Source organism: Anopheles stephensi, chromosome 2 (assembly GCF_013141755.1).
Source record: "Anopheles stephensi strain Indian chromosome 2, UCI_ANSTEP_V1.0, whole genome shotgun sequence".
Lineage (NCBI taxonomy): Eukaryota > Metazoa > Arthropoda > Insecta > Diptera > Culicidae > Anopheles > Anopheles stephensi.
Window position 1 is genome coordinate 65,974,137 of NC_050202.1, and position 14,032 is coordinate 65,988,168.

At 40.5% G+C, this 14,032-nt stretch overlaps 1 protein-coding gene across 1 annotated transcript in view; it reads left to right on the top strand.

The window, feature by feature from the left end:
• The window catches only part of LOC118504307 (protein slit-like), an 83,706-nt gene that overhangs the window by 65,601 nt on the left and 4,073 nt on the right, over window positions 1-14,032 (top strand). Inside the window, exon 2 of the mRNA XM_036038611.1 lies at window positions 10,272-10,343. Coding sequence (XP_035894504.1) covers window positions 10,272-10,343 — 72 coding nt within the window. The remainder of the gene's footprint in view (window positions 1-10,271; window positions 10,344-14,032) is intronic.

The window sequence follows — 14,032 nt, forward strand, 5'->3', positions numbered from 1 at the left end:
CCGAAGATTTGTATTTCTTTTTACGATTCTAGGCTTCGACTGTCGAAAGGAATTGTTTTCTTAAAAAATCGTCCCAGTGCCGCCCCCGAAACGATGATCCAATTTTGATAGCAGCCCGGAATCAAAATAAAGCAAAGGAAAATCAAGTTTAACAAAATATCAGGATCATGCAACTGAAGACACAAAAAAAGTCTGCCACTAATGCTTCTTGGAAAAGTATGCATCCCGCCTCCTAGGAGGGCGCCTTCATGAGACGGAGAGAATTCTTAGCATTCGAAATTCTTAGCATCCGAAAGCCGCTGTTGGAAGCAAGCGATAGTTTTACAAAGTCGGTTGAATTTTTCAAGCACATAAATTATAAATATTTTTATTTTCATAAAGCCATCCTCCACTAGACGCCAGGAACTATGATCGCCCTTTTTACGTTGCATACCCTAGCGAGGGTTTTGGTTTTGGGTGTTTGGTTCTGAACATGAGCACCGCTCTAAATTATTCATCAACTTACGTTAAGGGCAGAGCAATGATAATCTTTTGTTGCGGTCTTGGGACGTTTCTCCTTATGCTCTCCCTTGAGACTGATTTTTTACGTTTTTTCCAATTCTGACCAATTTTACCACCATGCTCAAAGAAGACGATGCACACTCCAACTCTGTCCTTCGGCCGTGAGGGTGATGCTGCGCTATCGAAGCGGAAAGTCCTTAACGTCTTTATCATAAATCGGACATGGCAGATGCACTGGTCGTCTGTTATCCCTTTCGTTGTTCACGCGAGCTGAACTTGTGGGCTGGTTTTCGTTCCCTTTCTCACAAAGGTAAAGAGATCTGGCAAGAGGCCAAACCTGTTCGATGGAATGTACTCGTCTGTTGGAAAAGCAAACCGTTGGAAACAAACGTTCTGACTCGTTCTGTGTCTGAGATATTCACCCGGCAGAGATTTATTGAAATATCAAATTATGAAAAATGAACCCAAAATCTTCCTCCCAGCAGTAGACCTGAATCATTTGTCCGGCACAATCCGGTCATCAAGAACGTGTTTTCGTTGTTCAAAGAAGAATCAAGATGATCAAGAAAAATTACATACTCCTCCCATTTAGGATCGTGATAAGTTCCGGGACACTAATGAGTAATATATGCGATGTATTATTTGTTTTGCTTCACATTCTTGCCAGTTTTTTCGCCAGTGCTTTCACAAAGAATGTTTGCCTTCGTCTACAGACATGTAATCCGAGGCATTACGTGTTGAGCAAGCTGAAGGATGCACAAATTGAAGATTTATCGCTCATAGCACCAACAAGTCTTGCTGAAAATCACTTTTTTTAAGGCCGAAAGGAGAACCATTGATTCCAGGACTCTGATTCTATACAATATGAATCGCTGGTAATCTCATCTGAGTAAATCTCAAAGTTGAGAAAAAAAGCATAAATGGAAGCTAAATGCACAACCACTTCTTGTTCAAGGCTTTTACCTAAAAGGTACATATGCCTACTTCTGCTGCTGTAGGTTGATCAGAACTTAATAAGCAGATCTCATCCAACTCTTCAATCTGCCCGGGATGCTAATTTTCGGACAAATTAAATTGTTCTTCGCACGTCAATTTATCTCCGTTAGCGTTAGTGTGAAAGAGTTCTTCCACCATTTATAACCGATCGCGTCCATTTTGGAAGCCATGCTTTACAACGTCGTTTGTTTTTACGAATGTCAAACACGGGTTCCCCTACGCTTCCCGTCTCAGTTGCTGTTGGCAGTTAGATAAATGAATGTTTCTGCCGTCGGTGTTTTCTTCCGAACACAGCGTAAGTTAATTTATTGTGAAGAATGGTTCCAATTATGAAGCACCGGCGGTTTGTGCCATCGCTTCGTTCGACTAGGCACTTCGCGTTGCTGCTATTTTGCATAATCAAATCATCTTGTCAGGAACCATTAATTTGACGTATTGTTTCGACCCCGATACATGATTCCCTTTTTATAAGATCCGCTCACTGTGCGGAGGTGGTGTATATGTTTGGCGACTGTCTACATACGGTCAGATTGAAGCGGGAGTAAAAAATTTATGATACCTCTGCGAAGACGTATCGCTGTATAAACAAAGGTATTCGTATTTCTTACAATCACGCTTCACTGCACAAAGCTTATGGCGCGGAAAAGCATCCAAAACGCCAACGCCCACACACGATGCACGCACGCAAACACGAATCTTTTGAACGTCACTAGGAGATTTATGAGTGTCGCAACAATTAACGTCGGATGATATTTGGACCATTCTTCGGTCGCGATCTCTCGTGAACGTCGATAGCCATTCCATGCCAAGTGTGTTAGAATCGATAGGCTTTGGTAAGCTCACGCTATCCCAATCGAGAAAAGATGTCTTCTGGTCGCTTCGATTGATATTCGATGCATCATCTGGGGCTGTGGTGAACAGTCGAACAGTCTGACCTGAATGACGATGACGTAGGTCCCATAAATCACCGAGTTTCGATGGAAAGTCCCAACCACAGGCAAGCACACGCAAACCCATGTCTTCGTTGGCTGGACAAACTAACAAACCGTACGAGTGAAACTGAATTCGTTTCTAAACAATTTATGGCCATAGATTTGACCTTTTTCACCAGACAGTCTCTTTCGCATGCACACGCCTATCGAGTAGGCTCTTTTGGATTAGCGATGTTGACTTTTTTTTTCAAATCCTTATCCCCTTAAACTTTCATTGTCACTAGACATAGGCTTATTCCTGGATTGGTTTACGATTAACGAAGAGTGGTGATATTGAACAACAAAATTGCTACGGAATTCAAAAATCGAAGCAAGGTATTGATTTCTGTTTAAAAATGGAAAAAAAAATCTAAATCAAGTTGGACAGGTAACCTGACGAAATTTTTGAATAACAAACCTGATTTAGAGGGCGAATCTCACGAACAATTATTGAATGCAACAAACTGGAACTGTTTCTTTGGTGGGTAAAATTTGAAGAGTTATTTTTTTCATGAATTGCTTTTTGATTGTCTTCAAATCAAAGAACTTTATCGACTTTTAAACACACTACATTAAACCCAACTTCTTTCTGCTTTTCACGCTAACAAATTCCTTGACAATTGATAGATCAAACGTATTTGAAACAATAACAGAATTAGAAAGAAAGTGCTAGTAGGTTATTTTGTTATCGTATCCGTTACAATGGTCTAAACTCATCTTACATAGAATCTGACTTAACTCATCGCATCGATACAAATCTTTTCATATTACTTTTACTCTGTCCTTCTTCACACCCTTATCTACCCTGCAATAATTTTTCAGTCAATTAGTCCTATTTTTTTCCCTTCTTTCAGGTAAACATCATCATCCTCCACCTTTTTTTTCACATTGTTCGCATAGTGCTACGATGCTGAAGAACTTATTCATTCTGTAACCACTAAAGTGCAATTGCTTACCACGAACATTTTCACTAGTTTGAGCGTGGTGAAGGAACAAAACAGACAGAACAGAATGGTCAACAAAGGTAGCATCCAAAAGTCTCGCTACTGGAAATGCAGCGTTTCACCATCGCACTCGACGATGCTACCCACGGTCACGGTAACGCGACGTGCCTCACCATTCGAGCACGGAAAAACGGAAGATTTTATCGGAAAGCATAAATCAGATTAAGTATTTAACCTCTTTGCCTGAAGTTGAAAATCAATTTGGCTTGAAATTTACTCGTTCAACGCATTTTACGAGCATGCCCAGCCCTCACAAACACACTCCTTGTTCTGCTTGATGGTCTGCCTTTGACGGTAGAACTGCTATCGATCCACTTCCTCTACTATAAGATGTAACTTTTGCATGAACGGGGTGTGAGCATTCCACTCGGATGGTCAATACCCTCCTGAATGGGGCAAATGCATCATTTTTACTTCAGGCCACCGACCAGGAAAAGGGATGAAGTCATAAACTGTGTGTATTTGTGAGTGCTTATCAAAAGTTTGTTGTTTTGGTCCCAGCAAAGCGGAGCTAGCAGTGAAGGTCGATTAGCTACAGCGCGTTAATGTGTCACAGATCCTCCGATAGCTTCCGGTGTGGCTTTGTGGCCTATTAAGCGCCAGTTAAACTCAGGGTGCTGCGCAAATATTTCATATCATTGCCTCATTTTAATAACCGGGCACGCAGCACAACGATGGTCGAATATCTTTACTGCTGTTTATCTGCATCGGTGGCTGTAACTGCCTCTCACCTCATTCTCAGTCTCCTACGGATTGAGAACGTGGTGGAGACCAAATTTACGACGCAACGCTCCATTATCCATTACGATAATCCTGTAGCCCCGGTGACCGCTTTCCTTAAGTGCTCACAGAAACTGTCTCCTTTGCCAGAAGTATTTTGAAATGTGGTCTTAAAATTTCACGATTACTCAATCGGACAGTATAAGCTTTTTACTGTCACAGCATAATCACGAATAAAAAACCATCAATCTGGATGGTTGAGATTTTCAGAAATAGCAGCATAAAGTATTCCTTGTTTATGTTGGCTTTCAAATTTACTGAATTCGATAAAACAAACTGTTTTGATTACTTAATAGGCTTCCAAAAGCTGTAGGTAGTCTGTTTCCGATCATTCATCAAGATATTCAAGATAATCAAGAAGTACTTTCACATCTACGTTTGGCAACACGAAGGTTTTCAATCAAAATGCGATACTCAATATCAAAAACCTACAATCTTTTCATCGATCAGTGGTATGATAATCCAAAATCCACCAGTCATGCTTCAGCCTCGGGTTCGATTCGACATTGACTGGCTTAATGCAATCCCCCAGTCTAGTGAACCGAACAATGCGCTCTAGTCACGTCGTTCACTGTCAGCTTGAGGCTACGTCGTGCCTATATTTGTCAAATCTGTCAAATTTGTTAAGCTTCCGTAAATCCATGGATCGAGTTTTTCCAGTTTCATTCCGTTCTTTTATTTGACTACAAACCGAACATTCTTCCTTGAGTGAGATGTGTTATATTTTTGTCTTGCCTTTGGCAGGCGAACGCCCACAGGAGAAAAAGTTGGAAGACCGCTTTAACACATCTGTCGACATAGCTTTACTACCGCGAAGCTTGTTGAATGAAATAATTAGCCTTCCACAGAACCTTTAGCCGGTTGTACAGGTACAAACAGGCGGCGTCAGATGTTATGAAGCGATTAGTTACAATGTTGGTTAAGATTTTGTTTAGCATTGGTGACTTGTATCTTTTTCTCGGTTGAAAGATAGATGCATCACTAGCTCAAGTTTATCTATATCTGTCATGCCTCTGGTTCTCGAGGGAGAATTCCCCATTTAACTAGACGATTATATTTCGTGCCGTGTACATATCACGATGGAATGGTGTATTTGGTCGTGCTTACTTTTAATGAACCCTTTTGCACAAACAAAAACGGTTGAAGTTTTTTGTCTTTTGCATGTCCACATTGTTACTGGATTCAAACGATCTTAATTAACTGGTAAAATAGGTCTAATTATCACGTTTCTCAGAAAATGAGAGGGCAGATAATCAGTTCTTGTTTGCTGTCAATTGAGAAGGAGTCTTTGGTAAAAAGGTCGACAGTTAAAATTGTGTCCAATACATTATTTTTATGCCTGTCGGTGTACTGAGCGGAGTGCTGATATAAACCTTTAGTTAATTAATTTGAAACTAACGAGAAATCCTTTCCATACTGCGATACGCAAACCTCTTGATACTGTTTTTTTTTTTTCATTTTTCTGTGCGTTCAATCAATTCATAGGTGAATGATAAAATTTTTAAATTAAGTCTTGAAGCTCCTTTTCTGTCTATTGTTTTAGTATTTATCATAAGAAAATGCATGTTGTTGAAACTAAATCATTGAACAAAATCACACGAGTCATCAAAACCCTCAATAAGGAATTATCACGTAGCAATGTTCGGATGGAATGAAACCACAGCGCTGCGGTTTAATTAAATGCTTCAAATATTCTCCAACGTCGACTAAATTACTAATTTGGTCACATACCATAATGTTGCTGAGAAAGGCATGCCGTACCACCGGCTCGTCGGTAGGGTTTCTATAACGTCGGTTTCCTGCTTTTTTGACCTATGCCCTTCATTATCGTATTTCCTCTGCAATCAAACATGTCTGCATTACAAGATTGCTGGCACCGCAAATTGGCAGTTCCACGGGGATATACACACCTACCATTTGGATTTGTGCACATGTCTTATGATATCTGTAAACATACATAATTACATGCTCATCCACACCCATCACGTTCGTATTTCAGCCGTTCAACTGCGAGAAACCAAACCCACAAAGATACTGTATAAATTGCGATGGCTGTAGTATCCTTCGCTTTGAGATTGGCTTTCATGTACACTCACTTCCACTTGAGAATGGAAATGAATGTGCTCCTCATTTCTATCCGGCACGGTGTTCTAACTCTTGTCTGGAAAACAGGAAAGCAGAATGTTCGTTTCTGGAGCACAAATCTGTCTTGGCGTGTTCGGGACGGACCGTAGAAAATGCGGTTGGAATGTTCCTTGGAAGGCGGTGTCGTCCTGAAGACCAGAAGCCCTATAAAGACGGTTTCCCATCGAAGAGAAGAAGTGGAGAATTATATCGAGAGCCCTTCAAGAGGTTGACCAACACTTGTTCGTGGTATGCGGCGAATAAATTTTCCATATTTTTCTCCTGCTGATCCTTCTCATGTTTCACATTTATCGCTCTTGAAGCAACTTCGTAGTTAGTGAAATGATTGTCTGTCTTCTATTACATTGTTATGATCTAACCTTGCTGATGACAACCAAATACAGCAGGTGCATTATTTTTGTAGATCCAATTAAATTTGTTTAGCAAACCAGACACAGTGCAGCTGACAGTTTTTGGAAAAACATTGCAAAACTAAAAGTTTGTATTTTACTCCTTGCCATTCAATTTTCAAAAAAATATTTTGAAAGTTATGCTGTAGTGAATCCTTACATACATCCGCATGTCTTGACCCAAATCTACACTTCAATTTTCAATTTCAGTTAAATACAAATATTCAAAAGGGATACTCAACAGCAGGATCTCTAAAATTTTGATGATGGAAGCGTGTTAATAAGGGCCAAAACGCTACGAGATCAAGGTGTGGTGATTATAAATTCTAATCAGGACGATGCTCTGTGTGCTCGCACTTCGTCAGGATCGATAGCTCAGAAAATGTCATCCGCACTGTATCAATGGCGACGATGACGAAGCGACGATAGACGAACCACAAGAGACCTCTCACGTGCACTCTCCTGCATCCTGTCTTGCTGCTACATGCATACATATTGGCACATAGGGATGGGACATCCAAGCTCATCGCCTACACTGGGTGGCCCCATTTCACCGAGTCCCATTTATTACTCGACATTAGCATCGAAAACCGTGCCAGCGGTGTCACTGAGCACGCTTCACCACAGGCAGTCAACTCCCAGCCGACACCATCGTATGACACACAGGAACACATAAATGCATACAACGAGCGCATACTAACCACGAAGTGTCGGTGAAGCGCGTTATCGGCACATCAAATTCCATTCTCAGTTAATTTATGAACCAATTCAAAACTAACTTCATTGTTGTTTGTAGCATCGCTACGTTTTCGTCGAGCTGGAAGACAAAGCGGTGTGGAGATAGATGATTAGATGTTCATTGTCCCGCTTTTGCTATCTAATATGAATCAAACATGCAAACCCACAACACCTGTCGCAATCGATTTCAAACGCAACGACGTGCTTGACGCATCCATGCAAAAAATGCATTCCATCGATATTGGACGAGTATTTGTGTGTGCCGGGGATGGGAAAAATATGCTAATGTATGTTCAATCCTGTGACAGCATGGAAAAATATCAACACGATAACCGATTCACGACATCCCGCAGCGTACTTCTTGGGTGGGATGTGAAGAAAAATAGATATATAATATAGAAATCAATATTCGAAATGGAAAATCAAAATTCTAACTGTAGACGAAAATATCTCTTTTTTGGCAAAAAAAGAACGCTCAAACAATCTATGCCAGATTAAAGTAATTATCAAACAGCAAACAGATTATAGCAATACTTCAACAAAAAAAGCAAAAGTATAATAAATACAATGAATTCAAGAAACAAATGTTCTTTAAAGAAAGTTTATGTAAGTTAGAAAGTAAAGTAAAGTTTTGTGAAGTTAGAAAGTAAAGTAAGTTTATTATTATGAGCAATGATGTTGAATGTATTCCTCAGATAATTAAATAAAATAAAACACTCGACGTAACCTTTGATATCCTCGAAAGGGCTTTTTCAATGTGCCCAAACGTTTTTCTGGATTAACATTACATATCAATGACTTGAACGAGCTGTTGCTCGACGTCATAGTACTGAAATTCTCATAATCCAACAAAAAGTCTTAAACTCCGCTTAAAAAAACTAAAATATTAAGTGCAAACGAAGCAATTTGCGACAAGCTCAGAAAAGCACACAAAGGAAAAAAATAAAACCATTAATCGGTCACAAAAAGAATCACACTTTCGTTTAAAACAGTTTGCAACTCGGTGCGTCATCATTAACGCCATCAGAAAAAATATGCCGAATGTGCAGGTTAACGGTGACCCAAGCACTTCAATCGGTTTTATAATGTTTGAACCAACACGAAAATCTGCTTACGCTCCCTTAATGTGCGTCAACCATTACTCCATACATGACATTCGCATTATCCTTTTTCCAGTGCCCGATGCTACAGCCGCTCAGTACTTTTGCCAAAAGGAAAACATTGACGGGGTCACTATTGAATTCCTACCCAACCCCTCAGGACACTTGTAACGTTTCTCCGGCAAAACTGTAGAGAATTCAATCACTCTTGGTTTCTGTGTGCCGGGTGCTATTTTTCTCACTTACAATGGGTCCGCTTCTACCCATGGCGAGTGAATTGAATTCAAATGTCTGTAGAAAGGGAAGCTGTGACACTGTGACTGATGTGTAAAGTGTGGGTGAATCAAATCAAACGTTCATATCATTCCTCCCAAAGGGCAGTCAAAATGGTACCATCAACATCATTTCGAGTCAGGAAACCTGCAACTGATTCTCCGTTAGACTTGGTTCCATTTTGTTGCAATATTGTGATGCTGCTTCATCTGCAACCGTTCATCCATCCGTTTCAGTGTGGTACGTAGGTGTTGATGTGACTTGCTTTTGCATCTGGTGTACGTGCACCACATGCCACCAGCAGCTACAAACCGTTCTAATGCAGTTTGCACTATATTTTTTGTTGTTCAAAAATATTTCCCTGGGCATCGCCCGGAACGACCTCCGCATAGAGTGATTGTGGGGCGAGTGAAACATTTTATTTATTTTATGCACCCACTCGTCATCCATTCATACCACACAAAACGTGTGCAGTCACCGAATGCTACTGTGGACTGCTGCACACAATGCAGTAGCGGCAGCATCAGCAGCTGAACAATTTCGGGTTCTAAACGAAGATTCATCGCCGTGGGTCACATCTCACCTTGCAGACTGGGAGATATGCATCGAGCGAATCCATCCGTCCATTTGGATCTTCCACGCATGAATTTCCCTTTCATCTGCTTGCTTTCACTCTTCGCCCAGCGCAAACACTCGTAAATCCGTTGTGTAAACATCGTCGCCCAGATGCAAACGGACGTACGTCTTCATACGAGGGAAGCAAACAGAGTACATGTTTTCGAAAAATGTGAGGAAGCGTAAATTCGTAGCAAAATGTGTCATGAATATTAACAGCTGGCGAAAGATGTGCGACAATGCGAGCTAGAATTTCCGTTACAATTTTTTGCCAAAAGTGCGCATTTAGCTATTTTTGTTCAATCTGACATGCGACATGTGTCTAGAGGTGCTGTGCCTGTGTTGAACAGTATTTGATCTGTAATGCTATCTAAATGGCCATTTTTGCGCTTCATCTCGGCCAAGTTTGGTCGTGTGGAAGAACATCGCAGCACGTGTTCGTTTATCAACACAGAAACTTAAAGATTTGAAATGTGTTAAAGAAGCAAAGATCATTCATAGGTCAATTAATGCATGAAAATATGAAGTGCCGAACCATACAGAAGCTCATGTCTGCTTGCTCATTTAAAGGCTTCCTTTTAAGTGATCATAGGACAACTTCTCTCAAAGAAAACTATTAGCTTCGAATAGTGTTATTAAATCATTTCACCTAATTCAATAACGATACACTCCCATCACCAGTAGATCAAAGTACAACCATCTCTGATTGCCTCTCCTTACACTTAATTGACTTCGTTCGTTGTTTCGTTCCTCTTTCAGGGATCTACAAGGCAATAACATCAGTGTCATCTACGAGTCCGACTTGCAAGGATTGGTGGAGCTGCGAATACTGTAAGTAAAGTTTTCTTTGCCCATCTTCTATGCCTCTGCTTCTCTCCACACACCCTTGTCACGCAAAATCGTTCACGTAGTACCAATACGCCATGAACGTAGTGAACCGAACTGAAAGTATTGAAGTAAAAAGCTAAGATGTTTAAACGATAAAACAAGAGCAGTCGGTCGCCATCTTCCTCCTATGTGCTGGGCGTCTTGCAGTAATTAAATGAAATCCGAAAATTCCCCTTCTGTGAAACTGTGTGAACTATTCGCAGCACGGTAAGTGGTGGTATGTGCCCTTTAGACCACATCATTGACTCGAACCGGTAAAGCATGGCCTCGTAGTTCCGGACGTCGTATGGAAAGTGAGCGAACGACTCTTTTTAAACTAATTACACCACAACCGTGAACAGCCACGGCGACAAGTGAAAACCACCGATAGAATGTCCTGCGGAACCGTTGCTCCCTTGGCTGCAACATCCGCTAGATGGTGGATGGTTTTAATAGTGTTACGCGAAGTGCTTTCCAAATTACCCCTGGCCCCGGTGGCGCCTGGAACCGTCTAGCGTTTACGATCAACACAGACTTCCGGTGGAAACGTGGCGGAAATGAAGTTAGCCTACATGAAGTAAAACTTGTCCATTGGACAACTGTGTTATACTAGAGACGTATGCTTTTTTCAAGCTTGGCGATGCTCCCAGCTTTTTTAAGCTGTAATGATAGATGGGAAGGAAGGTCTAAATTCAACGAAATAAAAAGCATAAGAGACTCCGAAAATGGTATCTTCAATATTTTACGTGAAACACATTTTGTATTTCGATTTGTTCCAAAATTCCGATACATCCGGGATTGATATATGCGTTCGTTGCGAGCACACCGATAGTGTTGACATCATTAGCAGCGTTTGTTAATCAATGCAAACCGTGCAGGACAAGATGACGCTCCGGAGACCAATGAATAGAAACATGAACCAGGCGCCGTAGTCCAGACGTGCCGAAATGACACTGTTTAGTGTCACCATAAAAATGTATTCCACCACTCGCGCCCCAAAGTTCCCCAAGATTTACGCTTATGAACTCACACATGCAGTTCATGGAAGACATCGAAGCTTGGGTCCCGCCACAGCAGCAGCAGTATCAGCAACTCATTATTCAAATGTGGGGTACCCTTGCGAGAGAGGACGAAGATTTACCGATTCAAATCCCATTTCCTTCCCATCGCCCTTCTCTGGGCTAAGCTCCATTTATTTATCATTTTAATCGATTCCCAATCACATTTCCCTAACTTTCATCGATTTAATCAGACTGACACGGTGGTGGTGATGTATTTTACTGGTTGTCTGACCAGTGTCCCTGCTGGAAGGTTTATAACCCCGGAGAGAACCAGTTGGACATCAGCCAAAGCATTGCAACTTTGGAACAATGTCCCACTTTCACTGGTCGTAGGGAATCGGATCTGAGCTTGGGCATTGTGTTTGTGCGGTTCATTAATTTACATAAGTGGAATATGAGATATTTCTCATCGTGCTTGTAGGATTCCTTCACAACCAAACACCTCTTGCCAATGAAATGTATATTTTTCTGTTTTAATGTCCCACTGCGAGGCTCATAAGTTTTAAGTAATTACTCTGGTCTCTAAAAAATGCGACCCATGGACATAGGGCTTCCCGACTGGTCGACCGACCCATAGACATGGTTTGGAGTTGTTCCCATAGCATCATTACTGGATTTACCTTTTGTGAAGTAAATGACAAAAAAATCATTCATTTCGAGCCATGCAAGCCCAAGCACGTGACTCTCGTGAACACACTCGTTTGGAATGGAATCATGGCTTTGTGTCTTCTTTTGCCGAGTTTGGAATAATTTTATGTGCCGACCATCGATTAGGTATAGTGTTACATCGATGTGAGGCTTTTATTCAGTCACCGGAAATGGCCTGATACCTTTCACGCCGTCTAAAGGCCACAAAACGAAATGGAATTGAAATTGACACAGTCACTTAAATGATAACTTCTTCCTGTTGCGGTGCTCTCTCCTGCCGGTTTTTTTTTCGTACGCTAACATGCATTGAACGACGCTGGGAATGAATTCAGTTGCAATTAATTAAACATTTAAATACGAAATGGTCTGCCAATCGCTTCCTGAAAGCGGTGGAATATGCGGCAGCTTTATTTGAGAACTGAGCGCTGTTTTAATTAGTCAACACATTCGCTATTTTGAATTTTACTGATGGATTTTTGCATGAAAGTGAAGCTTCTATCAAATAAGCTATTCAATTGAAATCTGAGAAACAGTATGAATCATTTAATGAGTAGCAGAGTGTTTCAACACTAAACGTAATAATATTCCCAATCCATAGCTGCTTCCAAAAAAATCGATATTTCGTACTGCCGAAAGCGTATGCTAATTCTGCAGCCAAATAAATATTTATAAGTACGAGAATTCTTTTGAAATTTCCGCACCAGATAACTCTTGCTCAATCGTAGGGCTGTCAGATTAGCGTATTCATAACAGCTTAATTTGCTTGAGGCAAATACGAAGGATTTTTTATAGTTATCGGTAGCATTAATCAATATTTATGGCATAATTTGGGACATAAATAACATCTTCCTACGATATTTCTATCGACTATCGATTATCGACTATAATTTAATGTTTTTTTTTTTATTAGCTTTACCTCGCATAATATTCTGTTTCATACAGTGTTTGCAGGCAACTGACGGACAACCATATCCACAACATTGAAAAGGGCGCCTTCCAATATCTGATATCGCTGGAAAGATTGTAACTTACGATTGTAACGATTTTGTGGCTATCTGTGGCTTCTGAACTGAAGTCACTCTGACTGCCACAATACTTTTGCAATAACTTATCACCACTAGTCACCAGACACAGCCGGTTGAACAATTTGCGTCACCTGACGGCTACGTGAATACTTCCTGTCGTCGTCAATCAGTCAACTTTATGCAATGGTTTGCACACTCTTGTGGTTTTGGTGAATTCGACATGTGCGTGATCCACCCTCTAGTGATGGAAATACTGTGTCATTCGATGTTGTTATTCGTATTCAATACTTTGTTTCGTTTATTGGATGTTAAACTCTTTATTTAAGAAAAATAAATTCTGAAATTAATAGAAAAAATCTGCAAATATTCAGCAAATAGTTAAAAACATTTTTCGTTTAAATAACAGAGGAACAGAACTGGAACCATCACTTTTTAGCGACGATCACTTCTGACTGTTTCTTTTTTGTCTGTTTTTGTTGTCTACGTGTGTTCACAGAGCCAGACAAATTTATTAGTAATTTATGCTCCATTCGCTGTGGCTGAATTGACATTATTTACCTCTATTTTATGTCAAAAGAAGGCACAAGACATATAAAACTCAATAAGTTATTAGAGCCGCCCTGCTTGGCATGGAATCTTTTAGCAATATTTTTATAGGATTGAGGATGACTTCTACGCTTGCTTTAAACATGGTGATCGCTGTCGATCGCATCGAAGGCTCATTGAACTCGGAAATTCATAGCACATGTTCTATTGGCAATGTTAAAAATTTTGTTAAAGAAGTTGAAGGGCTAAAACATGGAAAATTGTTTATTGAGCTGAAAATTGTTTATTGAGAATTGTTAATTGAGTTGATTTTTTGCGATCGAAAATCGATTTCCGTTAATAATCGGAAGCTGTTAATATTCATGTCACACAC